The sequence below is a fragment of the Osmerus mordax genome, chromosome 2, assembly GCF_038355195.1.
Source record: "Osmerus mordax isolate fOsmMor3 chromosome 2, fOsmMor3.pri, whole genome shotgun sequence".
NCBI lineage: Eukaryota > Metazoa > Chordata > Actinopteri > Osmeriformes > Osmeridae > Osmerus > Osmerus mordax.
In genome coordinates, this window is record NC_090051.1 from 23,117,388 (window position 1) to 23,144,721 (window position 27,334).

At 43.5% G+C, this 27,334-nt stretch overlaps 1 protein-coding gene and 41 non-coding genes across 43 annotated transcripts; 41 read left to right on the plus strand and 1 right to left on the minus strand.

The window, feature by feature from the left end:
- Window positions 1–158: 158 nt before the first annotated feature.
- gjc4b (gap junction protein gamma 4b) lies at window positions 159–5,860 on the minus strand. Of its 2 annotated transcripts, none has more exons than XM_067261848.1 (3): window positions 5,679–5,860; window positions 1,871–3,059; window positions 159–1,645 (listed from the first exon to the last, which is right to left on the minus strand). In XM_067261848.1, exons 2-3 carry the CDS (start codon window positions 3,024–3,026, stop codon window positions 1,632–1,634), a joined length of 1,170 nt encoding a protein of 389 aa, XP_067117949.1. In that variant the 5' UTR covers window positions 3,027–3,059; window positions 5,679–5,860; the 3' UTR covers window positions 159–1,631. The 2 variants fall into 2 exon arrangements, with proteins under 2 accessions (XP_067117949.1, XP_067117957.1); XM_067261856.1 differs by lacking the exon at window positions 5,679–5,860 and adding an exon at window positions 3,908–3,972.
- Window positions 5,861–17,230: 11,370 nt separating this feature from the next.
- trnal-caa (transfer RNA leucine (anticodon CAA)) lies at window positions 17,231–17,313 on the plus strand. Its single transcript has one exon. It is a non-coding gene; the product is annotated as a tRNA-Leu (tRNA).
- A 448-nt stretch (window positions 17,314–17,761) lies between these two features.
- Window positions 17,762–17,844, plus strand: trnal-caa (transfer RNA leucine (anticodon CAA)). The gene has a single exon. It is a non-coding gene; the product is annotated as a tRNA-Leu (tRNA).
- A 227-nt stretch (window positions 17,845–18,071) lies between these two features.
- trnal-uaa (transfer RNA leucine (anticodon UAA)) lies at window positions 18,072–18,154 on the plus strand. The gene has a single exon. It is a non-coding gene; the product is annotated as a tRNA-Leu (tRNA).
- An 82-nt stretch (window positions 18,155–18,236) lies between these two features.
- trnal-caa (transfer RNA leucine (anticodon CAA)) lies at window positions 18,237–18,319 on the plus strand. Its single transcript has one exon. It is a non-coding gene; the product is annotated as a tRNA-Leu (tRNA).
- A 170-nt stretch (window positions 18,320–18,489) lies between these two features.
- trnal-caa (transfer RNA leucine (anticodon CAA)) lies at window positions 18,490–18,572 on the plus strand. The gene has a single exon. It is a non-coding gene; the product is annotated as a tRNA-Leu (tRNA).
- A 227-nt stretch (window positions 18,573–18,799) lies between these two features.
- On the plus strand, window positions 18,800–18,882 carry trnal-uaa (transfer RNA leucine (anticodon UAA)). Its single transcript has one exon. It is a non-coding gene; the product is annotated as a tRNA-Leu (tRNA).
- An 82-nt stretch (window positions 18,883–18,964) lies between these two features.
- trnal-caa (transfer RNA leucine (anticodon CAA)) lies at window positions 18,965–19,047 on the plus strand. The gene has a single exon. It is a non-coding gene; the product is annotated as a tRNA-Leu (tRNA).
- Window positions 19,048–19,217: 170 nt separating this feature from the next.
- Window positions 19,218–19,300, plus strand: trnal-caa (transfer RNA leucine (anticodon CAA)). The gene has a single exon. It is a non-coding gene; the product is annotated as a tRNA-Leu (tRNA).
- A 227-nt stretch (window positions 19,301–19,527) lies between these two features.
- Window positions 19,528–19,610, plus strand: trnal-uaa (transfer RNA leucine (anticodon UAA)). Its single transcript has one exon. It is a non-coding gene; the product is annotated as a tRNA-Leu (tRNA).
- An 82-nt stretch (window positions 19,611–19,692) lies between these two features.
- On the plus strand, window positions 19,693–19,775 carry trnal-caa (transfer RNA leucine (anticodon CAA)). The gene has a single exon. It is a non-coding gene; the product is annotated as a tRNA-Leu (tRNA).
- A 170-nt stretch (window positions 19,776–19,945) lies between these two features.
- On the plus strand, window positions 19,946–20,028 carry trnal-caa (transfer RNA leucine (anticodon CAA)). Its single transcript has one exon. It is a non-coding gene; the product is annotated as a tRNA-Leu (tRNA).
- A 227-nt stretch (window positions 20,029–20,255) lies between these two features.
- On the plus strand, window positions 20,256–20,338 carry trnal-uaa (transfer RNA leucine (anticodon UAA)). Its single transcript has one exon. It is a non-coding gene; the product is annotated as a tRNA-Leu (tRNA).
- An 82-nt stretch (window positions 20,339–20,420) lies between these two features.
- Window positions 20,421–20,503, plus strand: trnal-caa (transfer RNA leucine (anticodon CAA)). The gene has a single exon. It is a non-coding gene; the product is annotated as a tRNA-Leu (tRNA).
- Window positions 20,504–20,673: 170 nt separating this feature from the next.
- Window positions 20,674–20,756, plus strand: trnal-caa (transfer RNA leucine (anticodon CAA)). Its single transcript has one exon. It is a non-coding gene; the product is annotated as a tRNA-Leu (tRNA).
- Window positions 20,757–20,983: 227 nt separating this feature from the next.
- Window positions 20,984–21,066, plus strand: trnal-uaa (transfer RNA leucine (anticodon UAA)). The gene has a single exon. It is a non-coding gene; the product is annotated as a tRNA-Leu (tRNA).
- An 82-nt stretch (window positions 21,067–21,148) lies between these two features.
- Window positions 21,149–21,231, plus strand: trnal-caa (transfer RNA leucine (anticodon CAA)). The gene has a single exon. It is a non-coding gene; the product is annotated as a tRNA-Leu (tRNA).
- A 170-nt stretch (window positions 21,232–21,401) lies between these two features.
- trnal-caa (transfer RNA leucine (anticodon CAA)) lies at window positions 21,402–21,484 on the plus strand. Its single transcript has one exon. It is a non-coding gene; the product is annotated as a tRNA-Leu (tRNA).
- Window positions 21,485–21,711: 227 nt separating this feature from the next.
- On the plus strand, window positions 21,712–21,794 carry trnal-uaa (transfer RNA leucine (anticodon UAA)). The gene has a single exon. It is a non-coding gene; the product is annotated as a tRNA-Leu (tRNA).
- An 82-nt stretch (window positions 21,795–21,876) lies between these two features.
- Window positions 21,877–21,959, plus strand: trnal-caa (transfer RNA leucine (anticodon CAA)). Its single transcript has one exon. It is a non-coding gene; the product is annotated as a tRNA-Leu (tRNA).
- Window positions 21,960–22,129: 170 nt separating this feature from the next.
- trnal-caa (transfer RNA leucine (anticodon CAA)) lies at window positions 22,130–22,212 on the plus strand. The gene has a single exon. It is a non-coding gene; the product is annotated as a tRNA-Leu (tRNA).
- Window positions 22,213–22,439: 227 nt separating this feature from the next.
- Window positions 22,440–22,522, plus strand: trnal-uaa (transfer RNA leucine (anticodon UAA)). The gene has a single exon. It is a non-coding gene; the product is annotated as a tRNA-Leu (tRNA).
- Window positions 22,523–22,604: 82 nt separating this feature from the next.
- On the plus strand, window positions 22,605–22,687 carry trnal-caa (transfer RNA leucine (anticodon CAA)). The gene has a single exon. It is a non-coding gene; the product is annotated as a tRNA-Leu (tRNA).
- A 170-nt stretch (window positions 22,688–22,857) lies between these two features.
- On the plus strand, window positions 22,858–22,940 carry trnal-caa (transfer RNA leucine (anticodon CAA)). Its single transcript has one exon. It is a non-coding gene; the product is annotated as a tRNA-Leu (tRNA).
- Window positions 22,941–23,167: 227 nt separating this feature from the next.
- Window positions 23,168–23,250, plus strand: trnal-uaa (transfer RNA leucine (anticodon UAA)). The gene has a single exon. It is a non-coding gene; the product is annotated as a tRNA-Leu (tRNA).
- An 82-nt stretch (window positions 23,251–23,332) lies between these two features.
- Window positions 23,333–23,415, plus strand: trnal-caa (transfer RNA leucine (anticodon CAA)). The gene has a single exon. It is a non-coding gene; the product is annotated as a tRNA-Leu (tRNA).
- A 170-nt stretch (window positions 23,416–23,585) lies between these two features.
- Window positions 23,586–23,668, plus strand: trnal-caa (transfer RNA leucine (anticodon CAA)). The gene has a single exon. It is a non-coding gene; the product is annotated as a tRNA-Leu (tRNA).
- Window positions 23,669–23,895: 227 nt separating this feature from the next.
- trnal-uaa (transfer RNA leucine (anticodon UAA)) lies at window positions 23,896–23,978 on the plus strand. The gene has a single exon. It is a non-coding gene; the product is annotated as a tRNA-Leu (tRNA).
- An 82-nt stretch (window positions 23,979–24,060) lies between these two features.
- On the plus strand, window positions 24,061–24,143 carry trnal-caa (transfer RNA leucine (anticodon CAA)). The gene has a single exon. It is a non-coding gene; the product is annotated as a tRNA-Leu (tRNA).
- Window positions 24,144–24,313: 170 nt separating this feature from the next.
- On the plus strand, window positions 24,314–24,396 carry trnal-caa (transfer RNA leucine (anticodon CAA)). Its single transcript has one exon. It is a non-coding gene; the product is annotated as a tRNA-Leu (tRNA).
- A 227-nt stretch (window positions 24,397–24,623) lies between these two features.
- trnal-uaa (transfer RNA leucine (anticodon UAA)) lies at window positions 24,624–24,706 on the plus strand. The gene has a single exon. It is a non-coding gene; the product is annotated as a tRNA-Leu (tRNA).
- An 82-nt stretch (window positions 24,707–24,788) lies between these two features.
- trnal-uaa (transfer RNA leucine (anticodon UAA)) lies at window positions 24,789–24,871 on the plus strand. The gene has a single exon. It is a non-coding gene; the product is annotated as a tRNA-Leu (tRNA).
- Window positions 24,872–24,953: 82 nt separating this feature from the next.
- Window positions 24,954–25,036, plus strand: trnal-caa (transfer RNA leucine (anticodon CAA)). Its single transcript has one exon. It is a non-coding gene; the product is annotated as a tRNA-Leu (tRNA).
- A 170-nt stretch (window positions 25,037–25,206) lies between these two features.
- On the plus strand, window positions 25,207–25,289 carry trnal-caa (transfer RNA leucine (anticodon CAA)). Its single transcript has one exon. It is a non-coding gene; the product is annotated as a tRNA-Leu (tRNA).
- A 227-nt stretch (window positions 25,290–25,516) lies between these two features.
- trnal-uaa (transfer RNA leucine (anticodon UAA)) lies at window positions 25,517–25,599 on the plus strand. The gene has a single exon. It is a non-coding gene; the product is annotated as a tRNA-Leu (tRNA).
- Window positions 25,600–25,681: 82 nt separating this feature from the next.
- On the plus strand, window positions 25,682–25,764 carry trnal-caa (transfer RNA leucine (anticodon CAA)). The gene has a single exon. It is a non-coding gene; the product is annotated as a tRNA-Leu (tRNA).
- Window positions 25,765–25,934: 170 nt separating this feature from the next.
- On the plus strand, window positions 25,935–26,017 carry trnal-caa (transfer RNA leucine (anticodon CAA)). Its single transcript has one exon. It is a non-coding gene; the product is annotated as a tRNA-Leu (tRNA).
- Window positions 26,018–26,244: 227 nt separating this feature from the next.
- Window positions 26,245–26,327, plus strand: trnal-uaa (transfer RNA leucine (anticodon UAA)). Its single transcript has one exon. It is a non-coding gene; the product is annotated as a tRNA-Leu (tRNA).
- Window positions 26,328–26,409: 82 nt separating this feature from the next.
- trnal-caa (transfer RNA leucine (anticodon CAA)) lies at window positions 26,410–26,492 on the plus strand. Its single transcript has one exon. It is a non-coding gene; the product is annotated as a tRNA-Leu (tRNA).
- A 227-nt stretch (window positions 26,493–26,719) lies between these two features.
- trnal-uaa (transfer RNA leucine (anticodon UAA)) lies at window positions 26,720–26,802 on the plus strand. Its single transcript has one exon. It is a non-coding gene; the product is annotated as a tRNA-Leu (tRNA).
- An 82-nt stretch (window positions 26,803–26,884) lies between these two features.
- On the plus strand, window positions 26,885–26,967 carry trnal-caa (transfer RNA leucine (anticodon CAA)). Its single transcript has one exon. It is a non-coding gene; the product is annotated as a tRNA-Leu (tRNA).
- A 170-nt stretch (window positions 26,968–27,137) lies between these two features.
- Window positions 27,138–27,220, plus strand: trnal-caa (transfer RNA leucine (anticodon CAA)). Its single transcript has one exon. It is a non-coding gene; the product is annotated as a tRNA-Leu (tRNA).
- The last annotated feature ends 114 nt before the right edge of the window (window positions 27,221–27,334 follow it).

Here is a 27,334-nt window from a genome sequence, read left to right on the forward strand (position 1 = left end):
CACGACCAGTTCTTAGCATAGGTAGCATTATTGTGTACATATTCAGATTTACACAGTTTACACATCTAACTGGCTTATGTTACAAAGCTAAATCCAATAGTTATACCTCATTGTTGAGAAATTATCGGTCCGCAAATGAAAAAGGACAAATGTTGGTTCAAATTTGATTTATTTAGGAAACACAAAAATACAAATACAAAAAGTATAAAAAAAGTATGAGTCTCAAAAATGACTTGAGATGACAGTTTACTCAATGGCACTAACATGATGTAATACACTAATGCTATCATTTAGTGCACTTTCAAGGCATCTTGACTCCACCCACCGTTCTATAAACTCATAAACAAATGACCGTTCATAACCTTCATTGAGGCTACAGCTTGGTATCATCAATGACTTAGGTTACCAACCGATATGCAGCACAACATTACGGATCCATCCCATTTAGAATTGCATAGAAAACCAACACAAGCCTAAAAAAACATTTAGGATGTCATAATATTTGGCGCCTTGAGATGATTTCTGAGCACATCACAAAAGGGTTACATGTTGATACTTATAACCAGTGACCACAAGAAGCCAAAGAACTAAGCTTAATTGTATATTGTGGCATCAAGATTGAGTATACCACTGGTTAAGTTGTAGAAAAAGTAAGAATAAATGGACTGTCCTCAATCTAGTAAACACAGGCATCACAAAAAAGTGCCCATTGCACTCGTACTTCACAAAAGGCTGCCTGCATCTCCAACAGGAATGCCAAGATCAGCCAGCCAGTTCAACCAAACAAAAGGAAAATATCAAAGCAGTATCAAAACGTTCAACAGTATAAAGACAAGCTCACAATTTACATGTATTCAAGCATTACCCAGGTTTATTTTGTAATCCTTTGGATAAAGGCACCTTACAGAGGATTCCAGTTCAGACTGAACAGATGTGGGGGGGGTCTTTTGCTATGATCCTAAAAATAAAAACATACAAAATGTATAAATCTATTTACAAAATGATAGCCCTTTGTTCAACTCCTAAAGAAGACAGCTATTTATTATTTTAAGTTCAAACAACCCAAGTACCTCAGGCCCTCCTGTAGCTGCCTCTAATCTAGAGGCCTTGGCCTCCAGCCCCCCAGTGCACAGCTATGAGCACTGACTCACTGAGGTCAAATCTTCCACAAAAAAACTAAAATATTTTGTACTCCTCAAAGTACGTCTTGCATTTTTGTGCTGAACTTGCCTGACTTGACATTATTGGAAGAGAAATTGTAAACTCTGATGGCAAGGAAACCTTGAGATGCAGCCTATCCCACATAACGTTGACCAGGGGAGTAAAAAAAAAAATATATATTAAGAATTACCTAAAATTCCTAATTCCTAGACAAAACGAATATAAAACTAAAAACAACCCAGCGGCCCTGAGGGAAGAACAGGCACGAGGTCTCATTCAGGTAACAGTTTATGGGCACTTTATGATCTTGAGAAACACGTGATCAAGTAAAGCCAGGAGGGGGCGGTGGGGGGGAGGGGAAGCCAGCCCCTGGTCTGGGTCCGGGCTCAGCGCTGATCCTGCCCACACCGTGAGACGCTCCTGTCTGTGTAACATCCATGGTGTGAACGTTTTAGAGGGAATGATTAGACTTAGGCTCGGAGACCTAAGGACGGAGAGAAGATGTCCATCAGTGACACATTACGATTTTTTGAAGACATTGTCATGACTTGACTGGTAAAAGCAACAGTAAAAAAGTGTTTACATCTTGGTTAACTCACGATACAATAACTTGATCACTTAATCAATAGTAAAATATTATTTTAAAATAAAATGGGAAAAATCCAAACTATCATCAGCTCTCATCATGACCACTAGAAGCAACATTCACCTTTCTCGCAGGTGCTGCCCTGCTTCTCCTGGGCAAAGTTCAGGCGGTTCTGCTCCACGGCCGTTCCGTTGGACTCTGGGCTGCTGCTGCGTGAGGGGGTCCTCTCGTCGTTGTGGTAGGCCAGGTCCAGGTGCTGCTGGGCCAGCTTCAGGTGCTTCCGAAGCCTCTCCAGGTCCCGCGACGACGAAGACTCGTCTCCGAACGACTCGCGGCCCGAGTCGGCCAAGTTGTCTCGGAACCCCAGCTTCCCCGGCAGGTCTTTCTTCAGCGCCGTGCTGTAGCCAGGGGGCGCTGACGGCGCCTTGCGGCACAGAGAGGGCCTCTGGCTAGAGAGAGCCGGGTGTCGGGGGGTGGGTGGTCGAGAGCGCGGCCCGCAGAAGCAGTCTCTCAGGCCACTGACGCCCAGGTGGATGATCTCCAGTATCGTGAACAGCAGACAGAGGGCGCTCACGCCGTACATGATGAGCAGGAAGATGGTCTTCTCTGTAGGCCGGGAGATGAAGCAGTCCACAGTGTGAGGGCAGGGCGAGCGAGTGCACACGTAGGAGGGCAACACCTCCAGGCCGTACAGGATGTACTGGCCGAACAGGAAGGCGGCCTCGAAGGTGGCACGCGACAGGAGCTGGAAAACGTACACCTTCATCAGGCCGTCGCGCTTGATGCGCCTTCGCCCGTCGTGCTTCTTGCTGGCCTTCTCGGGGGCGGGCTCCTTCTCCTTCTCCACCTCGATCTCCTCGGAGATCATGGGGTCCTCCTCGCCGTTGTCCTCCGCCTCCTCGTAGTCGCGGTTCGCTCCGCGGCTCACCATCGGCATCCTCTTCCGGCCGCGCGGCTGGTACTCGTCGTCGCTCATGCGGGCGATCTTGTGCATGGCGAAGCCCAGGTACATGATGGTGGGCGTGGTGATCATGATCACCTGGAACACCCAGAAGCGGATGTGCGAGAGAGGGGCGAAGGCGTCGTAGCAAACGTTCTCACACCCAGGCTGCTGGGTGTTGCAGACGAATTTGCTCTGTTCATCGTAGTAGATGGACTCCCCCCCGACGGCTGTGAGCACGATGCGGAACACGATCAGCAGCGTGAGCCAGATCTTGCCCACGAAGGTGGAGTGGTTGGAGATCTCATCGAGTAGACGCGTCAGGAAGCTCCAACTCATGGTGCGTCTGTGGTCCTGGAGGAGCTCTCAGATCTGAGGAGAGGAAGGATCTGATTACAGCTGAGCGACAACATTATCATTAACTGTGGAAATTGTGAAAGTTAAATATGTCGTGTTACCAAAAACATTCCAGATTAACTCACTGGTAGGATGCATTGGCAGGGTAAGAAATATGATTATTGTTGATTAACAGTCCAAATTTACAAAACTGACCAATTCCCTGATTAGAGAATTTCTATTATATCTTTTAAGATAATATCTGTTCATGGAGAAAGCTGTGTAAATTGGATTAAAATGAACAAACTGGATCCTCAAAAAGAATTGCACAATGCAACAGACAATTAGCAGGAGTAAGACACTCCCAATGACCACCAGGTGGCGTTCATTTTCAAGCTTTAAAGTTTCAACAGTTAATCATCTCCGAGCGGTCGGCATATTTTACACATTGGAGATAAGCTCAAACAGGGACCTTTGACAACATTTGAATCCTGCTGTGGAATGCTTCGTTTTGAGGGGAGTGTAATTCAACAGCTGTTAATCTAGCCCTTTCCATTAGCTGTGGCGGCTCTGACTTCAACATTTACACAAGCTCAACATCTTATCTTAAGCTTCATGGAATTTGCCTCAGAACAGAATCAAGCTGGTCTTACTGCTGTGCATGCAGTCAAAATGTACATTCACAACTGAATGTTTGAGTTTAATCAACTTCACTATAATCTCACAAGACACCAATTCACACCCTGTTCACATCATTTGAGTAAATAAGTTATTCTGTTGTTGTCATTTGACAGTGGAAGGCTAGAGCTTTTAGAGCCACCCCTCAGATGACTAAGAGAAAACACCAGGAAGCTGTAGACTACGTAACCTAGTAAATTACTTACCAAAACCTCTGGTTTTCACTCAACTACTGGAATCCAGGAGTGTTAAAAGTAATCACATGAAAGAACATAGAGACACTAGTGCTTCTTGAGACTTACAAGAACACTCATGTTTGTGAAGATGACTCATGTGTTCAGGTGAAGAACACCTGAAACCAATGGAACTTAACAAGTGATTAATTAGACTTTTGGTTTGTGTGTTTAAAAACACGAGTGGCAACATTATTTTGTAATCTTTAGGATAAAGGCAACTTAGAGGCTTCCAGTTCAGACTGTACACACTTTTTTGTTGCTATTATCCTAAAAAATAAAAATAAACTTTGGCAGGCTGTTGCCAGGACAGGGTTTCTGTACTATTCCAAGTGCCGTTCGGGTGTTGGAAGTGATGTCAGTGAGTCAACATGTCCAAACACACCCATATGGGTACTACTGACAGGGGTTTTGATGTCACGATCCATGACAAGTGATGAGATGGAGTTAAAATCGATAGCCCGCTCTGTCACTCGTAATGTGGGTTAGGGTCAGGCATGGCCCCAGGGGCAGTGGTCGTTCTGAGAGCATAGTTCAATCTAACGTCCATGTTATGGAGTCAACTATCTTTTACTTTCCAGGGATGAAATAAACCCACATTGAGCATCTAGTGACACCTCAGTGCTATGTCCATCCTCTCAGATGGTTCCAAGATGGACACAAGACACCCTTCAGTTAATAGTTTTCTTTTTGGCGTGTGTGTGTGAAATACTGTGCTGGGGAAGCCGTAAGCAGTAAGTCAGCCATAAGCCTTAATTAACTTATTTCCTCCATGCTCCCAAGACCTGGAACCCTTTCAAAATAACTTTTGGTGACCCTGTTACGTGTCAACATATATGAAACAGAAAATCTGCAACATTTTAGATGTGGATTTCCATAGTGAATTGGAACTCCGGGCTAACATTCAACGCAGCCAGGTCGCCGCGCACGCTCAGGGCTTACCGTGTCCAGGAGCATAAAACGTGGAGCTAAAAGAAACTCGATTTATTTACAAAAGCAACAAGAAACCTGATGTGTGCCATTGTGTAATTTAACACGCAAAAAACGTCAAGAGGACGCAATGGGGAACAACACCGTGCTGTAAATAATCTGTGCCACTATGCATGGGTACTGTTATCTTGATAACCAGTTTAATTGTCCTTGCACCCCCTTTGGGCTGTTGTAAGGTGGGTGCAAGCCAACAACCCCCTAATTGAGAGGTTTCCTGTTGCCACGAGTCCGTTGTGCGCGAGCTTCAAGCGTCTCGTGCGTCCCATCGTCTCCATCACCTGGCTAGCGAGCTAGTTCCAGACAGCCGTTCTTCAAAATTGTACCTAGCTGGCTTACTAAAATCATGCCTTACATGTCACCACTGGCCGTTTCAGTACACAACTTACAGCATACATGTAATAGGGACTTTATACAGATGTAGCCAAATTAATGCCGCATTTGTGCTGCTGGATAATGTCCTACGAGACGCGCGCAATACTTAGCTTGCTAGCTATATGAATAGCTCAAGTTGCTGACCATCTACATACATCCCATACCGACAGTGTATTGTCTCGGAGGTTAATAATAAGAGGTTGCTCGCTAACATTCACAAGAGTAGCTGTTTGGAAGCTTTTATATAATTTTATATTCACCAACAATATCTCAATTGGAAGCTGACTAACATCTAGCTTGCATGCTGCCGCTAGCCGAGTAAAAAAATACTTAACGCATTTCTTTGTTAATGTACGGCTAAATTACCATTGTCTTAGCTTACCTCGAGATGTAGATTTATTCCTCAGTCCCTTGAAATCTGAACGCTCAAAAAACTTGTGTGCGCTTTCCCCTAGTTCCCTCAGCTATACAACAAAGCGTCACTCTTCACAAGTCCGTTCAGTTCAAGTGGCTAGTACGAGACCAGCTCCTTCGAGTCGGGGTTCCAAATGGTGGGGTGAAGACAAAGAATGTCCCAATTCCCCCCTTTTCTCCTCCCCGTCTATGCATGCGTACCCCACACCCTAAACGCGAGTGGGAGGTGCGTTGTGAAAGATATTCAACGTTACTGATGCAATACTTGGAATATCGTCCATACATGCGATTTAAGTCTTTTGACTTCTATTTTTAAGAGTAGACACAGAAGTCCTCCCAATTATTTATATATAAAAAATTATAAAAAAATGGGGGAAGGAATGGAAGTCTATATTTTCCTGAACTATCATGCTGGTTGGTTGGCTGTAGTATCTACTTTGGAAACAAGCCTTGTTTTCCTGTAGGAGTGGGTGTTCGGAAGTAGTTGTCACTTGAAACCTTTCCTCCACCACACTACAATGATGGGTGGGCCTCCTTCACAGGCCCCATAACGATTGTCCTTGTTTTGAAACTACAAGCACAATGGTGGCACTGTGAAAGCAAGGCTGTGGTAGATGGTGTGGTTGAGGTGGACTGGGGACGTAGACCTTTATAGACCTTGATTTATGTTTCCTCTTCAAGGCAAAATTGGGTCTGTCCAGGTCGGGCTGATTCCTTGGCACGCTCTCTTAGTGAATCACAGACACATTGTTTACTGCTCAGCATTTTGTCTTGATGCTTAATCAATGCCCTCCTATTAGTAGTGTGACAGTGTGTCCCATTTGCCATCTACGCCATGACATCAGCTTCCATTGGAAGGTGATAAATCCACTTTAGTGATTACAGTTCCCAGACAACTATCGTGCCCTTGTACCTGTGATAACATTTCGTTGAGCTCAGTTCTGAACTTGGATTTAGTTCTCTTGGCGACCAGTCTAATAATCTTGCAGTTTCTTGGAATCGTGTTATCGCCAGTGTGCAAGACAACACTGCTTCACAAACCGACAAGCAAACCGATTCATACACGTGTTTGAATGGCTTGCAAAAGTACTACATTTAACCGTGGACCTCTGTGTTTTTTTGCAGGTCTTTTGATTTTCTGCCGAGGCTCTTTGGAACCGACCGTCTCATAGAATTGGTCTTTATTGTTTAATATCGGTTCTAAACAGGAAGGTCACGACAGGAATGTCTTACCCTTCCCCTTTCTGGGGTGGGGGCATTGTAAGCCACAAGCATGCTTTCAGCCAGACACTAATGTGTCCTAATTAAACACACTCCAAGGTCCAAGGAACACCAACTAGCGTCACGGTTCTTCAAAACAACAGAATGAAAGGTGTGCCTCTTTACAAAACACATAATAGAAGTCTGTGAAACAACAGGAACATTCATGGGGTTAATGTGATTGCGTTGGTTTTTTGTTGTTGGTTTTTTTTTTACAGAAAAAAGGGCTTTGCCAAGAGTTTGCCTTCATGCATGTGACCTGATCGAGCGTGAATCACCACCTCGTTGTGTTCAGCTTCCTCTCTCTGTCACTGCTGGTTACACCCTGAACTGGGAACGTGTGACCCAGCAACTGGTTTGCGGCGGATAACTTGAGCAAGATCTTTGAGTGGCATCACGTTCCTCCACTTCAAGCTTGAGTTAGGGCTTTTTTGTCAGATTTGGGGATCACTGCTGTGGCACGGTTAGTATGAAAGCAGAAATATGCTCCAGACTTCCCCATAAACATGGCACAGAGGTTATTGAGGAGAACATGTTTAACTCAAGCATTACGCAGTGGCATTACTCAGCAGTTAAACGTTTCATGTGATTCAACTGTTATTTTTCTTTTTCTGGAAAACCTGAATGACAGTAGAGGTGGGGTAGAAGATAAAGATTTGTTACGGGAGACAGTTTGCTGTTTTCAAAAGTACATATATAACCTGCGATATAACATCAAATTGAGACTAACAAGTCACGTGCAGAAGCTATGCTTCCTGTAGTACTCCCTTTTACTTTCTTCATTCTGATTTGAATGGAGCTCAAATGGAACCGTCTCCACGGCACACTGACCTGTCATACTGTGTCCTCCACTCATGGATCTGATGAGTGCTGCTGTTCCAGTTCCCTCCCTCCCCCCCCCCTCCCCCCCCTCTCTCTCTCTCTCTTTCTTTTTCTCCTTTCTTTTTCCATATACTCATTTAAATTTATCACATTTAAAAACTTCACCTGTCAATCCAGAAACAGAGTGTACTTCCCCTGCCCATCTGAAGTGTTGCCAGAAGAAAGTCAGGTAGCTTTAACAAATTGCATCTGTAGGTTTCTGACACACTAAAGTAATTAAGTTCAGCAGTAAACCTTCCCTGGATTTCTACACTTTCATTCACAGTTCTACACCCAAGCTGAGGAACATGCCAGGAAGTCTAATGGTCACCATATGTGTTACGGACTTTGCATCTAATGCAGCTCCTTTGAGAACCACTCATGATCAGAGTCTTTACATTTACATTACAGTTCAGTTGCAGTTGTTAACAAGTAGTCAGTATACATAAGGACTTGGACTTGGACACCTTATCCAGCTCTTGCTCCCTTTGTTGTACCAACGTAGTTAATAATATGCATAGTTACAATTTTATAGTTGTACCCTACACATTTTTCATGTTATTGACTGCTTTCTTAAAGCTGCACTAAGTAATAATATAATTTAAAATAAAAGTCCATGCTTTCCTCCAGCTCGAGTTTGATTGACAGTGGTGTCGTGAAATAAGTCAAGGAGGAAGGCCTGTCTCGCCGAAGGCGATTGGCTGAAATAGGAGCACTGGAACATAATTGGTTGTAAAGTAGCAGCACGCTCCAAAAATGATAATTGACATTCCACTGGGACTGATTTGTTTGTGTTGCTAAGCAACTCTTAGAGGGCTTTATTAGCTTACACAAAATGTTTAAAGGGGACAAAACCTTTATTTCTTTCACTGAAAAAATATATTGCACCTTTGAGTTCCAACTGTTGCTACGACTGCGGTTGTGAGGTACAAAGGATGAAGAACAAGGCCCAGGAAACCGAAGGGTCGTAAAGCAGGACCTGAGAGGAGCCGTGCCCTTCGCACCTGGCTGCATCTCCATCTGCTCACAGACAGGTGTGAAATAGGAGTCAGGTGGCTGAGCGGTTAGGGAATCAGGCTAGTAATCTGAAGGATGCCAGTTCGATTCCCCGCCGCGCAAATTGAAGTTGTGTCCTTGGGCAAGGCACTTCACCCTACTTGCCTCGGGGGGGAATGTCCCTGTACTTACTGTAAGTCGCTCTGGATAAGAGCGTCTGCTAAATGTAAATGTAAATACTTAAGCCACTTCCTCCTTTCTTACGGTTTCTAAGAGGTCTTTTAGTACATTTACATTTATTAATTTAGCAGACGCTTTTATCCAAAGCGACTTCCAAGAGACCAGTCCAAGAGACTTTAGTGGAGACCAGGGCCCAAAACAAATAGCGCAATTTCTTGAGAGCAGTAGTTGTAGCTGGCCCCATGTGCTCAGTGGGGGAGTTTGGTGTTTAGTCTGTGGTGGATGACACTGAGACATTCTAACCACAACTTAGTCCAGGAGACTAATAACAAAGTCCCTCCCCCTAAACCTCAAGCACATGTCCACATGATTACTGCAGCTAGCTGCATCTGGAGACAAGTTTGTGAGTTTCCATAACTGTGCGGTGGTTCAGTTGTGGTTATTAACAGTCAGATTCACACGGACAACGTTACAGCATCTTCTTTATAAGCACATTTTAGATTGAAGGAACATTTATTACAATATACGTAGATTCTTTTTTTATACTGTTTGGTTTATAATGAGAGATGAGAGCCTTTTAAATTTTGTTAGCCTTTTTTTATTGATTAGGAGTCAACAATACATTAGATGAAGAAGAAAAAGCTCAATTTAAGTCTGCAAATGTGGAGGCGATGTTGTGGTTCCCCTCACTGATAATTTATTATTCATAATATTTTTACAAATAATTTCATTTGACTCATCCTCAGGCAAGCACACCTCACACACAAAGAGCAGTTCAGCTGAGGATAACGGTCTCTAAAGCCTTTCTGTCGTAAGCTGTGACACTGGTGTCCCTGATCAGCATTGCAGCTCAGAGAGCATGTGGTTCTACGGGGGATGGTAAGGCTGCTTTGCTGCAGCTTCACAGCAGACGTAGCATAGGGGGTGGAGGCCGCAGTACTGGGGTGTGTGTTGGCTACAGTTGCAAGTCCTTGAAGCGAACCCCTCTATTTATTTCACGCATGCGCACCCAACCCCCTCCCCTGTGCACTCAGGTTGCAAACGGAACAGCGTGCGCAGGACAAAGAGCCCCCAACCAGATAGGGGGAAGAGGGTTCGGTGTTGCCAAGGAAACCAGACAGCCCCACCCCCCAGACCAGATGGTAGGTTGTGGTCGGGGGTTGGTTAAAGTGGCGGCAAGAGATGATTATCAGAATCAGAATAGGTTTTTATTGCCATGTAAGTTAACACAAACACATAATTTACTGTGGCAGGAAGGTGCATATTATCACTTCTTTTCCCTCCTGAACAGTAACTGCTGTCTGTCTGGGTCGGTGAGACTAGTTAAACACACCATTAAACACACTGTTGTGAAAGCAGAGAATAAAATGGGGTGCGTAAATGTAACTGAAGTAGTTTGATGTAGATGGGTTACAGGGAAACCAAGGAAAGGTCTTTATTTCTCAGTAATCATTTGAGGTAATATGTACACAGTCAGAAAATGGGCACATTTGGTGTTTTGACTTAAGTGTATGACTGTTACTGCACAACGAGGTCAAGGAGACTAAACATTGGAGCCCCTCAGCTCAAACCAGCATATTTCCACTGGCACGTGACTGCACACAGCAGCTGGCTGCATCTGCAGCCAAGCTTGCGCAATTCAAAACTCTATCATTGTTCCCATAAAGTCATAAGTTTAATTTAATGGTGTGGAAGAATCCCCTCTATTCAGGAAATCAATGTTGAGTTCTGATTAAGTCAGCATGACTTTACCTGACTGCTAGCCGTAGATGTTTTGGAGACTTGGCAGCTATTTTAGTTTCGGGGGTTAGAGGGAAAACTGTGCTGAGTAAATGCTAAATCACGACACACGTTCTAGAGTTTCAACCCACAGAATCACAAGAATGAGATTTATGTCGTCAGCCAAGAGAAAATGTGCAGGATTGGGGAATGTGTGCATAGCAAAATGTATATTTCTTGTATAAAAATCATTAGGACACACATTCTGACCAGTCTGCTTCCTTCTTTACAATATTTTTGGCCATCAAGAAATCAGCGTAGTTTGGTCTGTGTTCCCGTGGAGGAACATCTATCAGTGTACCTTGAATAGGCCTCAGCTGATCTCCATTCCAATTACTCACTGCTGTCTCTCTAACTCAACAAAGAGGTTGTGAGAGTGCTGCAATCAGTCTTCACCCTAGCTATTCACACATCCCAGAGTTATCAAGGGAATACATCTCAAGTAACAAAACAGTCGGGTAAAGGGTACGTATGCTTGCACGTGTGTGTGTCTATTTGGTGGTGAAGGAAGACATGGTTTTCCTCTGACAGCTTGTCCACTGTCTGCGCACACTCTCTCATGCCTAGGGCAGAGTGTCATAAGACTCCAACCATGAGAAGTGACTGGGGTTACACTTCAGGTTACACAGGGGGAGAAATATCAGGCAACACAAGCCTAGATAGTTTCAGAACAATTACAGGGGTTACTGTGATTAAGCAATAAGCCACTTTCTTGCATCTTATTCAATGTCTTTTTTGTTTTTAAACACTTTAAGCAGCGCTGTGTTTATCATTTGGTATCATAATCAGGCACAGAGCGCATGGCGTGGGTTTCAGCACCGCTGTTTGTCTCAGCAACAGCAAGAAACTCTGGCACAAACGCAACTCTGTCTGCTGAAATGCCTAAGAAAATGACAGTGTGACTGCCCATGCCTGTGTGGAAATGTTGATGCTTACCATCTGGTGCAGGAGGGGTCAATGTTACTGTCTTTGTGGTGCAGGGAGCAGTACAAAATAGGTTTTGTGGTAGAGCTAGACAGGACATGAATAACTACTTTGTCTATACAAAATCATTTGGAAGACAGTTGCGTTTCAAACAAAAAAAGTTACTTTTTTATGCTTAGCAACAGTGAGTATGATCTGCTCAAATAAAACCACCCATTTGTAGTTGTGTTATTTGGTGAGAGTGAACTTCTATTCTTGTTCAAAGTGTCAAAACATTTCTTTGAAGAGCAATAGACCTCTCTGTCCTGAAACACAATCCTGTCTTTCAAGAGGCCGCTTCTCTCCCTCACAAACATCTCCCTTCAAGGCCCTAACTGGACATGAGGAAGTCACCAACAGTCTCAGTACAGTGCTTTTTGTGACTGTTTGCCTTTACGGACTACTCTGGATCGTCGGCCCTTGACACCCAACCCCATCAGCAAACAGGGGTTGGTCTTTAGCATGACAAAGGGGGAACGAACGCATGACAAAAGGATTGAAGGGCATGTGCCGCTGAGTCGTGGTGAAGGTCGTGGGTCGTAGCTCTGCTCTCTTGCCTGTGAACAGCTACTCCTGCGAGTATGTCTCCTAAAACCATCTGTAGAGGGACAAAGAACCGTGGCCAACTCTCTGAGAGACATCTGCTCTGATGGTTTCAGACGTCAAAACAGTTCAGTAACACGCTATTCTGAAATGGAATACAAAGTTCTAAAGGCATGAAATTATCATTGTAGAGACAGACACCCCTGATGTATCTTGAACATAAATTTGTTCCTGACTGACCTGCCTGATAATGATAATAGAATAATTTAATAAAGCTACAAATAAAAAAGAATAAGATTAATTACATAATTAAAAACAGAATAGAATACATACACAATTTTTTTAAATACACACATCCTATACATACAATGGAGGAGGGCATTTTTATTGTACACACAAACAGAGACATTTTATAGGACTATCCAAATTGAACCAATGTGTGTTCCATGTCTGGGTACTTGCTGAAGTTCCAAGCTAAAGATTTTTGGGTGAAGTGACCTGTTTGCTTGGCGTGTGTTCAGGAACTAGAAGGCATGTCTTGACAAGAGGACTGTAGCAGGCAAATACAGTAAGTGTGTGAAGAGCGGTTGCCTGATGCAATGCTCAATATACACTCAACCATTATCACACACTGAAGAAACAGGCCAGGGCAAGTCCAAGACAGGGCAGACAATACATCTGGAGTCAAGAGTCCCCTGTGAATAGTTCCACACATTCATGACAAGTTTCTAACTTTCTAAAGAGAAATCATCCCCAATTTCTCGGGCGAATGACGAAGAAAGATCTTTTGTCGAACCCTCCTACGTAAGCCCTGTGTGTTTGTTGGGGGAGGCTCTGAGCTCACCGTGCCCGTTTCTCAAGAGTCTGTTCAAACACGAGCTAGACTTATAGCTCAGGTGTCGCTCTTAGCAAGAACACCCTTTAGTCTGTTATGTGGCAATTATGGGTGTACACAGGGAGGCAGGGTATAGGGAGCCTGAGGAACAGTGTTGACACAGTTTCACATTCACAATAGTGTTCGCTTTTAACTACGGACACGTGTAGAACATCTAAATACTTATGAGGTACAATCATTGCTTGTAAAAAGGGACATACAACTGTTTTCAATCTGATTTTAGTGCAACAAATTTGTGGCTTTGCATCTCAATAACTAGGCTATGTAGACATTCATACAGATACCCTTATTAAACGTAAGTGTTTGTTGGAAAACCAGATCTTAGAGAAAAAGAGGTTAGCTGAACCAAGGAGGGATGTGTAATTTGAGATCCGAATTGGAGGATGTGGTGGAGCAGATTTAGTGAGAGGGGCTTCAAACAAAGAAGGGATCAGGGAGAATTCAAGGTAGGTGTTCAAGCATCTAGTGACGTGAAGGACTCAAGGGTGAGGTGAGGCTTAATTTGGAAAAGTCCGTTGAGACTGGACCAGACAGAAAACTGGGTGTGTTCATGAGAGTGTAAGGAGGGAATGTGCAGAAACTCAGAAGTCATAACTTGGAAGGAAAAAAAGTAGGACTCAATTCTTCTAAATGTGTTCACATTGCGTTTGGTGTGGGACACACAAACACACACGACCCACCAAACACACACACTTATATACACACTTATATACACACTTGGGTCCAGTTTCACAAACATGGATTAAGCCTATTCCTATTTGAAAAACTTTTCAGTGGAGATCCTAATGGAATTTCTCTCTTATTTGAGGTCTTATCCATGTCTGGGAAACTTGGCCTTAGTGTGCCATCATTTATCTTACACAGATATGAAAGTTGCATCCAAAAATATTGAAACGTACATCATTGCCTGCTAACACATTGCTGAACACCATTTAGCAACAAAACAGTATAGCTTTTTAATGGTAGGGGAGTCATCTTAAAGGAACATTTAGGCAAAATCTTATGATTTGAGTACATAGCGTCACTCCTGGTATCATATGTAGAATAATAAAATCTGTGATGACACACGCCATTGTGTATATTCTGATTCTGATGCTGGGAAATCATACTATAAATGTTACAACAGAACTAAATATTTGTTTTAGGCTTACGCATTAACATTCAGTTTGGCTCGGTCTGATTACCTTGAATCGGTTGGTTTTGCCTCACTGTTGTGCCCAAGTGCTTGAGGTTCATTGACGTGTATGTTTTTCTTTGTGTGTGTGTGTGTGTGTGTGCTCTAGTCTGAACAGTGAAGTGGTTTTTCTTCCCAGTTCGTTTTTTTTCTTCAAGTTGTGTTGAATGCGGAGCGTGAGGCAGCTGATTCTGAGACAAAGCCCCACAACATTGAGTCGTCAGTCATGTAGAGGGTCCCATTCTGACAATGACAGTCATTAAGATGGTGATCATGAAAACAAGACAATCACTCAAGGACAGCAATGTATGAGACAATGAAGTCTGTTCGTATTTTAATCGTGTACTGGTGACAGACTGCTACAGGTGACGTGCGTAAAGTTCAGTTATTTGTGGAGAAATGACCTCTGTGAGGAAGGATGTATTTTATCTGTAAACTTCAACATTTTAGACTGGTCATTTATTTCTGTATATCTTTTTCCTGTTCACAATACTCCCATGCTTGTCATAGCATCACTTCAGCCACACAACTAATGTAGATGATTACACATACTTTTCTTAAACCACTTTTCAACACCGCAACAGGTAAGCACAGCCTAAATGGGGTTTTTTTAATCAGGGAAGTCCCTACACTTCTTTAGATTATGATAGCTATAACATATCAAGCAGTGTTTGTAAACATGCATGCTTTGGGCCTGGGGAGGAGGGATGTGGAGGTCAGTGTGCAGACATGGGGGCAGGACCAAGGGGTTTACTTCACAGACCCCCAAAAAAGGATTGCTTTGTGAGAACAACCCCAGGTATGTGAACCCTTTTTCAGCCACTTGTAAAACACAAGCAGCCTTCTGTGGAAGTTTTCAATGGCTCCCTTCTTTCCTGTGAAAAACACCGGATATTTAAGGCTTGACTCAGATACTTCAGAATATGCCAATTGGCAATGTGGAGCTGTTCTTGAACTGCCCGGAGTGACCGTCACTGGACCAACTCTTCTAAATAGATACATTAAAGCATTCCATTGGAGCATTCTACTGTGACACAAAGGAAGTGTGTTCGTTGACACAGTCACATCTGTGTATACTGCAACCAAACATCCTGTTTGAGGTGGTGGGTTTGTTGAAGGTGGCACTGTACCTTTATTGGCTTGTAGTCAGTGCATCTTAGGTTCTTAACCTGCCAAGCGCAATATCATGCGTTATACCTACTGTTAGTGTGTCCATTTGAGATACAAGGTCAAATTAGGATGTTGGCAATATTGTCAAGTGTGCCAGAGTCAGGGCTAATAGTCTTGAGCTAGCATGTTTCCATTGTGCTGGCAATCATACAGTTATGTGGTAAGTGGAATGAGCGTGAATTTCTTTTTTCTGAAACAGGGACTGTATCCTTTCCAAAGTCTTTTCTCTTGGCATTGTAATCTACAATAAACTGCACTAGTCTAAAAGAAAATGTATTGACAACTAACATCTGTTACTCAAGACATTCAACCAGGGGATAGGTCTCTGTGAGAAATATGTCAAAGTTACTGGATGTTTGCCAAGTAACAAGATCCACAAGTTCAACAGGAGGGCAGGCAAATCCATGAAAAAACACATACGATACAGACTAAGACCTGACAGTAAGAACGATGTCTCTGACTATCTTTTTTTGTTATCGTTGAAGAAAACTGTAAATTGAACCTTTTCTGTTAACCTCATTTGTATTGGTTTTTAGGAAAGCCAAACACTGAGCTAACTATTTACAACAGTTTGAGTCGACTCTTTAATTTCATACTAGTAAACGGATACATGTTGAGACATAAAGTAAGAACCTGTCCCTCACTGGAACCTTAATGTATAACTTTCAAATGTACAATGATCAAAACACATACACATACATTTAATACATATTAACATGATAGACATTTGAAACACTTGTCAAATCATACGGCTAAGCAACAAGTGACAGTTGAGATGTGCACCAAGCAGGGAAGAACTGCTCCAACATCTCTGTTTCCTGCTTGATAGCAGGATAACCAGCAAAAGGAAGACAGCTTCTATCAGGAGGGTGTGGGCATGAACCAGGCACAACAATAATTAATTTAACAGACACACAACTCAGAAGCAACAAGATATCAATGATGGAAGTATGTACATGATCTTAGGCTTTTTTCCTGAAGGAAGCATTGGATCTTAAAGATATGGTATAGTGTGGAACATGTACCATATTAAGAAACATACACACTTACTAGAAAGTATCGAGATTCAAACAAGTGTCTGAAGATAAGAGTCAGTAACAGGTGACAGTTGGTTAAACACAACCTGTGGTTGGGACCGGTTCCCAACTGGTCCCTAACAGGAATGTGCTGATTGAGTCAGTCCTTTAAATAACTAACATTTGTTTTTTTTAGAAAATGCACACCTTTTGGATGGGTTTCTGAAAATGTAATGATGGATACCATTCCTTATCTGAGAGGCTCAACTTCTCAGTGAAATAAAAGAGAGACACTGTCAGGGACCTCAGTTACCATGGAATAGCTTTAGTTAAAACATCTGATTCTACATCTGCAGCCTGACCAATATATGACAGTTTGCATGAGTAGTGTGAAATCCATTGTGCCCTAAAGTTCAACAAACACACAATGCCTTTCTTACAGCTGTTGAACCACTGACTCTCTCGACTCTAGACTGTTGATTTTATTGAACATGGGTAATTCTGATAAGATGATTTTCAGTAGCTGCTGCCCTCTAGTGGTGCAGAAGAAAATACATTATTGTACACATCTGTATTATAAATCCTTGTGTGTTCGAACCCAAATCCTGGTATTTACTTGGATCGATTTAGCGTTTAGTTGATGGTTTGACGTCTGCTTTAGGTTGAATTTCTTTCAGTATATAACCAGGATGGCCGAGCGGTTAAGGCATTGGACTCAAGTTCCAATGGATGTAAATCCTCGTGGGTTCGAACCCCACTCCTGGTGTGTACTTGGATTGATTTAGCCTTCGGTTGTTGGTTTGACGTCTGATTTAGGTAGAATTTCTTTCTGTAGATCACCAGGATGCTTGAGCGAATAAGGCGTTGGACTTAAGTTCCAATGGATGTAAATTCTCGTGGGGTTGATCCCCACGCCTCGTACTTACTTGGATCCATTTGGCCTTTAGTTGATGGTTTGACGTGTGATTTAGGTTGAATTTCGTTCTGTAGATCCCCAGGATGGCCGAGCGGTTAAGGCGTTGGACTTAAGTCCCACTCCTGGTATGTTGTTGTTGTTTGATGGACACATTTGGCCTCAGATTGTTGGTTTTACAGGTGTATATCCTTGTTGGTTTGAACCCCGCTCCTTGTATTTTGGTGAAGTTTTAATGAGAAACTTAGCCTGCGGTTTTTGGTTTTACATACATTACGGGTCGAAGTAAAAGCTTTCCATCACCAGGATGGCCGAGCGGTTAAGGCGTTGGACTCAAGTTCCAATGGATGTAAATCCTCGTGGGTTCGAACCCCACTCCTGGTATGTACTTGGATTGATTTAGCCTTCGGTTGTTGGTTTGACGTCTGATTTAGGTAGAATTTCTTTCTGTAGATCACCAGGATGCTTGAGCGAATAAGGCGTTGGACTTAAGTTCCAATGGATGTAAATTCTCGTGGGGTTGATCCCCACGCCTCGTACTTACTTGGATCCATTTGGCCTTTAGTTGATGGTTTGACGTGTGATTTAGGTTGAATTTCGTTCTGTAGATCACCAGGATGGCCGAGCGGTTAAGGCGTTGGACTTAAGTTCCAATGGATGTAAATCCTCGTGGGTTCGAACCCCACTCCTGGTATTTTGGTGATGTTTTAATGAGACACTTGGCCTGTGGTTATTGGTTTTACATCCATTTCGGGTCCAATTAAAAACAATCAATGACCAGGATGGCCGAGCGGTTAAGGCGTTGGACTCAAGTTCCAATGGATGTAAATCCTCGTGGGTTCAAATCCCACTCCTGGTATGTTGTTGTTGTTTGATGGACACATTTGGCCTCAGATTGTTGGTTTTACAGGTGTATATCCTTGTTGGTTTGAACCCCGCTCCTTGTATTTTGGTGAAGTTTTAATGAGAAACTTAGCCTGCGGTTTTTGGTTTTACATACATTACGGGTCGAAGTAAAAGCTTTCCATCACCAGGATGGCCGAGCGGTTAAGGCGTTGGACTCAAGTTCCAATGGATGTAAATCCTCGTGGGTTCGAACCCCACTCCTGGTATGTACTTGGATTGATTTAGCCTTCGGTTGTTGGTTTGACGTCTGATTTAGGTAGAATTTCTTTCTGTAGATCACCAGGATGCTTGAGCGAATAAGGCTTTGGACTTAAGTTCCAATGGATGTAAATTCTCGTGGGGTTGATCCCCATGCCTCGTACTTACTTGGATCCATTTGGCCTTTAGTTGATGGTTTGACGTGTGATTTAGGTTGAATTTCGTTCTGTAGATCACCAGGATGGCCGAGCGGTTAAGGCGTTGGACTTAAGTTCCAATGGATGTAAATCCTCGTGGGTTCGAACCCCACTCCTGGTATTTTGGTGATGTTTTAATGAGACACTTGGCCTGTGGTTATTGGTTTTACATCCATTTCGGGTCCAATTAAAAACAATCAATGACCAGGATGGCCGAGCGGTTAAGGCGTTGGACTCAAGTTCCAATGGATGTAAATCCTCGTGGGTTCAAATCCCTCTCCTGGTATGTTGTTGTTGTTTGATGGACACATTTGGCCTCAGATTGTTGGTTTTACAGGTGTATATCCTTGTTGGTTTGAACCCCGCTCCTTGTATTTTGGTGAAGTTTTAATGAGAAACTTAGCCTGCGGTTTTTGGTTTTACATACATTACGGGTCGAAGTAAAAGCTTTCCATCACCAGGATGGCCGAGCGGTTAAGGCGTTGGACTCAAGTTCCAATGGATGTAAATCCTCGTGGGTTCGAACCCCACTCCTGGTATGTACTTGGATTGATTTAGCCTTCGGTTGTTGGTTTGACGTCTGATTTAGGTAGAATTTCTTTCTGTAGATCACCAGGATGCTTGAGCGAATAAGGCGTTGGACTTAAGTTCCAATGGATGTAAATTCTCGTGGGGTTGATCCCCACGCCTCGTACTTACTTGGATCCATTTGGCCTTTAGTTGATGGTTTGACGTGTGATTTAGGTTGAATTTCGTTCTGTAGATCACCAGGATGGCCGAGCGGTTAAGGCGTTGGACTTAAGTTCCAATGGATGTAAATCCTCGTGGGTTCGAACCCCACTCCTGGTATTTTGGTGATGTTTTAATGAGACACTTGGCCTGTGGTTATTGGTTTTACATCCATTTCGGGTCCAATTAAAAACAATCAATGACCAGGATGGCCGAGCGGTTAAGGCGTTGGACTCAAGTTCCAATGGATGTAAATCCTCGTGGGTTCAAATCCCACTCCTGGTATGTTGTTGTTGTTTGATGGACATATTTGGCCTCAGATTGTTGGTTTTACAGGTGTATATCCTTGTTGGTTTGAACCCCGCTCCTTGTATTTTGGTGAAGTTTTAATGAGAAACTTAGCCTGCGGTTTTTGGTTTTACATACATTACGGGTCGAAGAAAAAGCTTTCCATCACCAGGATGGCCGAGCGGTTAAGGCGTTGGACTCAAGTTCCAATGGATGTAAATCCTCGTGGGTTCGAACCCCACTCCTGGTATGTACTTGGATTGATTTAGCCTTCGGTTGTTGGTTTGACGTCTGATTTAGGTAGAATTTCTTTCTGTAGATCACCAGGATGCTTGAGCGAATAAGGCGTTGGACTTAAGTTCCAATGGATGTAAATTCTCGTGGGGTTGATCCCCACGCCTCGTACTTACTTGGATCCATTTGGCCTTTAGTTGATGGTTTGACGTGTGATTTAGGTTGAATTTCGTTCTGTAGATCACCAGGATGGCCGAGCGGTTAAGGCGTTGGACTTAAGTTCCAATGGATGTAAATCCTCGTGGGTTCGAACCCCACTCCTGGTATTTTGGTGATGTTTTAATGAGACACTTGGCCTGTGGTTATTGGTTTTACATCCATTTCGGGTCCAATTAAAAACAATCAATGACCAGGATGGCCGAGCGGTTAAGGCGTTGGACTCAAGTTCCAATGGATGTAAATCCTCGTGGGTTCAAATCCCACTCCTGGTATGTTGTTGTTGTTTGATGGACACATTTGGCCTCAGATTGTTGGTTTTACAGGTGTATATCCTTGTTGGTTTGAACCCCGCTCCTTGTATTTTGGTGAAGTTTTAATGAGAAACTTAGCCTGAGGTTTTTGGTTTTACATACATTACGGGTCGAAGTAAAAGCTTTCCATCACCAGGATGGCCGAGCGGTTAAGGCGTTGGACTCAAGTTCCAATGGATGTAAATCCTCGTGGGTTCGAACCCCACTCCTGGTATGTACTTGGCTTGATTTAGCCTTCGGTTGTTGGTTTGACGTCTGATTTAGGTAGAATTTCTTTCTGTAGATCACCAGGATGCTTGAGCGAATAAGGCGTTGGACTTAAGTTCCAATGGATGTAAATTCTCGTGGGGTTGATCCCCACGCCTCGTACTTACTTGGATCCATTTGGCCTTTAGTTGATGGTTTGACGTGTGATTTAGGTTGAATTTCGTTCTGTAGATCACCAGGATGGCCGAGCGGTTAAGGCGTTGGACTTAAGTTCCAATGGATGTAAATCCTCGTGGGTTCGAACCCCACTCCTGGTATTTTGGTGATGTTTTAATGAGACACTTGGCCTGTGGTTATTGGTTTTACATCCATTTCGGGTCCAATTAAAAACAATCAATAACCAGGATGGCCGAGCGGTTAAGGCGTTGGACTCAAGTTCCAATGGATGTAAATCCTCGTGGGTTCAAATCCCACTCCTGGTATGTTGTTGTTGTTTGATGGACACATTTGGCCTCAGATTGTTGGTTTTACAGGTGTATATCCTTGTTGGTTTGAACCCCGCTCCTTGTATTTTGGTGAAGTTTTAATGAGAAACTTAGCCTGCGGTTTTTGGTTTTACATACATTACGGGTCGAAGTAAAAGCTTTCCATCACCAGGATGGCCGAGCGGTTAAGGCGTTGGACTCAAGTTCCAATGGATGTAAATCCTCGTGGGTTCGAACCCCACTCCTGGTATGTACTTGGATTGATTTAGCCTTCGGTTGTTGGTTTGACGTCTGATTTAGGTAGAATTTCTTTCTGTAGATCACCAGGATGCTTGAGCGAATAAGGCGTTGGACTTAAGTTCCAATGGATGTAAATTCTCGTGGGGTTGATCCCCACGCCTCGTACTTACTTGGATCCATTTGGCCTTTAGTTGATGGTTTGACGTGTGATTTAGGTTGAATTTCGTTCTGTAGATCACCAGGATGGCCGAGCGGTTAAGGCGTTGGACTTAAGTTCCAATGGATGTAAATCCTCGTGGGTTCGAACCCCACTCCTGGTATTTTGGTGATGTTTTAATGAGACACTTGGCCTGTGGTTATTGGTTTTACATCCATTTCGGGTCCAATTAAAAACAATCAATGACCAGGATGGCCGAGCGGTTAAGGCGTTGGACTCAAGTTCCAATGGATGTAAATCCTCGTGGGTTCAAATCCCTCTCCTGGTATGTTGTTGTTGTTTGATGGACACATTTGGCCTCAGATTGTTGGTTTTACAGGTGTATATCCTTGTTGGTTTGAACCCCGCTCCTTGTATTTTGGTGAAGTTTTAATGAGAAACTTAGCCTGCGGTTTTTGGTTTTACATACATTACGGGTCGAAGTAAAAGCTTTCCATCACCAGGATGGCCGAGCGGTTAAGGCGTTGGACTCAAGTTCCAATGGATGTAAATCCTCGTGGGTTCGAACCCCACTCCTGGTATGTACTTGGATTGATTTAGCCTTCGGTTGTTGGTTTGACGTCTGATTTAGGTAGAATTTCTTTCTGTAGATCACCAGGATGCTTGAGCGAATAAGGCGTTGGACTTAAGTTCCAATGGATGTAAATTCTCGTGGGGTTGATCCCCACGCCTCGTACTTACTTGGATCCATTTGGCCTTTAGTTGATGGTTTGACGTGTGATTTAGGTTGAATTTCGTTCTGTAGATCACCAGGATGGCCGAGCGGTTAAGGCGTTGGACTTAAGTTCCAATGGATGTAAATCCTCGTGGGTTCGAACCCCACTCCTGGTATTTTGGTGATGTTTTAATGAGACACTTGGCCTGTGGTTATTGGTTTTACATCCATTTCGGGTCCAATTAAAAACAATCAATGACCAGGATGGCCGAGCGGTTAAGGCGTTGGACTCAAGTTCCAATGGATGTAAATCCTCGTGGGTTCAAATCCCACTCCTGGTATGTTGTTGTTGTTTGATGGACACATTTGGCCTCAGATTGTTGGTTTTACAGGTGTATATCCTTGTTGGTTTGAACCCCGCTCCTTGTATTTTGGTGAAGTTTTAATGAGAAACTTAGCCTGCGGTTTTTGGTTTTACATACATTACGGGTCGAAGTAAAAGCTTTCCATCACCAGGATGGCCGAGCGGTTAAGGCGTTGGACTCAAGTTCCAATGGATGTAAATCCTCGTGGGTTCGAACCCCACTCCTGGTATGTACTTGGATTGATTTAGCCTTCGGTTGTTGGTTTGACGTCTGATTTAGGTAGAATTTCTTTCTGTAGATCACCAGGATGCTTGAGCGAATAAGGCTTTGGACTTAAGTTCCAATGGATGTAAATTCTCGTGGGGTTGATCCCCATGCCTCGTACTTACTTGGATCCATTTGGCCTTTAGTTGATGGTTTGACGTGTGATTTAGGTTGAATTTCGTTCTGTAGATCACCAGGATGGCCGAGCGGTTAAGGCGTTGGACTTAAGTTCCAATGGATGTAAATCCTCGTGGGTTCGAACCCCACTCCTGGTATTTTGGTGATGTTTTAATGAGACACTTGGCCTGTGGTTATTGGTTTTACATCCATTTCGGGTCCAATTAAAAACAATCAATGACCAGGATGGCCGAGCGGTTAAGGCGTTGGACTCAAGTTCCAATGGATGTAAATCCTCGTGGGTTCAAATCCCTCTCCTGGTATGTTGTTGTTGTTTGATGGACACATTTGGCCTCAGATTGTTGGTTTTACAGGTGTATATCCTTGTTGGTTTGAACCCCGCTCCTTGTATTTTGGTGAAGTTTTAATGAGAAACTTAGCCTGCGGTTTTTGGTTTTACATACATTACGGGTCGAAGTAAAAGCTTTCCATCACCAGGATGGCCGAGCGGTTAAGGCGTTGGACTCAAGTTCCAATGGATGTAAATCCTCGTGGGTTCGAACCCCACTCCTGGTATGTACTTGGATTGATTTAGCCTTCGGTTGTTGGTTTGACGTCTGATTTAGGTAGAATTTCTTTCTGTAGATCACCAGGATGCTTGAGCGAATAAGGCGTTGGACTTAAGTTCCAATGGATGTAAATTCTCGTGGGGTTGATCCCCACGCCTCGTACTTACTTGGATCCATTTGGCCTTTAGTTGATGGTTTGACGTGTGATTTAGGTTGAATTTCGTTCTGTAGATCACCAGGATGGCCGAGCGGTTAAGGCGTTGGACTTAAGTTCCAATGGATGTAAATCCTCGTGGGTTCGAACCCCACTCCTGGTATTTTGGTGATGTTTTAATGAGACACTTGGCCTGTGGTTATTGGTTTTACATCCATTTCGGGTCCAATTAAAAACAATCAATGACCAGGATGGCCGAGCGGTTAAGGCGTTGGACTCAAGTTCCAATGGATGTAAATCCTCGTGGGTTCAAATCCCACTCCTGGTATGTTGTTGTTGTTTGATGGACATATTTGGCCTCAGATTGTTGGTTTTACAGGTGTATATCCTTGTTGGTTTGAACCCCGCTCCTTGTATTTTGGTGAAGTTTTAATGAGAAACTTAGCCTGCGGTTTTTGGTTTTACATACATTACGGGTCGAAGAAAAAGCTTTCCATCACCAGGATGGCCGAGCGGTTAAGGCGTTGGACTCAAGTTCCAATGGATGTAAATCCTCGTGGGTTCGAACCCCACTCCTGGTATGTACTTGGATTGATTTAGCCTTCGGTTGTTGGTTTGACGTCTGATTTAGGTAGAATTTCTTTCTGTAGATCACCAGGATGCTTGAGCGAATAAGGCGTTGGACTTAAGTTCCAATGGATGTAAATTCTCGTGGGGTTGATCCCCACGCCTCGTACTTACTTGGATCCATTTGGCCTTTAGTTGATGGTTTGACGTGTGATTTAGGTTGAATTTCGTTCTGTAGATCACCAGGATGGCCGAGCGGTTAAGGCGTTGGACTTAAGTTCCAATGGATGTAAATCCTCGTGGGTTCGAACCCCACTCCTGGTATTTTGGTGATGTTTTAATGAGACACTTGGCCTGTGGTTATTGGTTTTACATCCATTTCGGGTCCAATTAAAAACAATCAATAACCAGGATGGCCGAGCGGTTAAGGCGTTGGACTTAAGTTCCAATGGATGTAAATCCTCGTGGGTTCGAACCCCACTCCTGGTATTTTGGTGATGTTTTAATGAGACACTTGGCCTGTGGTTATTGGTTTTACATCCATTTCGGGTCCAATTAAAAACAATCAATAACCAGGATGGCCGAGCGGTTAAGGCGTTGGACTCAAGTTCCAATGGATGTAAATCCTCGTGGGTTCAAATCCCACTCCTGGTATGTTGTTGTTGTTTGATGGACACATTTGGCCTCAGATTGTTGGTTTTACAGGTGTATATCCTTGTTGGTTTGAACCCCGCTCCTTGTATTTTGGTGAAGTTTTAATGAGAAACTTAGCCTGCGGTTTTTGGTTTTACATACATTACGGGTCGAAGTAAAAGCTTTCCATCACCAGGATGGCCGAGCGGTTAAGGTGTTGGACTCAAGTTCCAATGGATGTAAATCCTCGTGGGTTCGAACCCCACTCCTGGTATGTACTTGGCTTGATTTAGCCTTCGGTTGTTGGTTTGACGTCTGATTTAGGTAGAATTTCTTTCTGTAGATCACCAGGATGCTTGAGCGAATAAGGCGTTGGACTTAAGTTCCAATGGATGTAAATTCTCGTGGGGTTGATCCCCACGCCTCGTACTTACTTGGATCCATTTGGCCTTTAGTTGATGGTTTGACGTGTGATTTAGGTTGAATTTCGTTCTGTAGATCACCAGGATGGCCGAGCGGTTAAGGCGTTGGACTTAAGTTCCAATGGATGTAAATCCTCGTGGGTTCGAACCCCACTCCTGGTATTTTGGTGATGTTTTAATGAGACACTTGGCCTGTGGTTATTGGTTTTACATCCATTTCGGGTCCAATTAAAAACAATCAATAACCAGGATGGCCGAGCGGTTAAGGCGTTGGACTCAAGTTCCAATGGATGTAAATCCTCGTGGGTTCAAATCCCACTCCTGGTATGTTGTTGTTGTTTGATGGACACATTTGGCCTCAGATTGTTGGTTTTACAGGTGTATATCCTTGTTGGTTTGAACCCCGCTCCTTGTATTTTGGTGAAGTTTTAATGAGAAACTTAGCCTGCGGTTTTTGGTTTTACATACATTACGGGTCGAAGTAAAAGTTTTCCATCACCAGGATGGCCGAGCGGTTAAGGCGTTGGACTCAAGTTCCAATGGATGTAAATCCTCGTGGGTTCGAACCCCACTCCTGGTATGTACTTGGCTTGATTTAGCCTTCGGTTGTTGGTTTGACGTCTGATTTAGGTAGAATTTCTTTCTGTAGATCACCAGGATGCTTGAGCGAATAAGGCGTTGGACTTAAGTTCCAATGGATGTAAATTCTCGTGGGGTTGATCCCCACGCCTCGTACTTACTTGGATCCATTTGGCCTTTAGTTGATGGTTTGACGTGTGATTTAGGTTGAATTTCGTTCTGTAGATCACCAGGATGGCCGAGCGGTTAAGGCGTTGGACTTAAGTTCCAATGGATGTAAATCCTCGTGGGTTCGAACCCCACTCCTGGTATTTTGGTGATGTTTTAATGAGACACTTGGCCTGTGGTTATTGGTTTTACATACATTACGGGTCGAAGTAAAAGCTTTCCATCACCAGGATGGCCGAGTGGTTAAGGCGTTGGACTCAAGTTCCAATGGATGTAAATCCTCGTGGGTTCGAACCCCACTCCTGGTATGTACTTGGATTGATTTAGCCTTCGGTTGTTGGTTTGACGTCTGATTTAGGTCGAATTTCTTTCTGTAGATCACCAGGATGCTTGAGCGAATAAGGCGTTGGACTTAAGTTCCAATGGATGTAAATTCTCGTGGGGTTGATCCCCACGCCTCGTACTTACTTGGATCCATTTGGCCTTTAGTTGATGGTTTGACGTGTGATTTAGGTTGAATTTCGTTCTGTAGATCACCAGGATGGCCGAGCGGTTAAGGCGTTGGACTTAAGTTCCAATGGATGTAAATCCTCGTGGGTTCGAACCCCACTCCTGGTATTTTGGTGATGTTTTAATGAGACACTTGGCCTGTGGTTATTGGTTTTACATCCATTTCGGGTCCAATTAAAAACAAACAATGACCAGGATGGCCGAGCGGTTAAGGCGTTGGACTCAAGTTCCAATGGATGTAAATCCTCGTGGGTTCAAATCCCACTCCTGGTATGTTGTTGTTGTTTGATGGACACATTTGGCCTCAGATTGTTGGTTTTACAGGTGTATATCCTTGTTGGTTTGAACCCCGCTCTTTGTATTTTGGTGAAGTTTTAATGAGAAACTTAGCCTGCGGTTTTTGGTTTTACATACATTACGGGTCGAAGTAAAAGCTTTCCATCACCAGGATGGCCGAGCGGTTAAGGCGTTGGACTCAAGTTCCAATGGATGTAAATCCTCGTGGGTTCGAACCCCACTCCTGGTATGTACTTGGATTGATTTAGCCTTCGGTTGTTGGTTTGACGTCTGATTTAGGTAGAATTTCTTTCTGTAGATCACCAGGATGCTTGAGCGAATAAGGCGTTGGACTTAAGTTCCA

Bases quoted from the DNA above. Each gene is read 5' to 3' on its own strand.
- gjc4b (XM_067261848.1), bottom strand. From the start codon at position 3,026: ATGAGTTGGAGCTTCCTGACGCGTCTACTCGATGAGATCTCCAACCAC.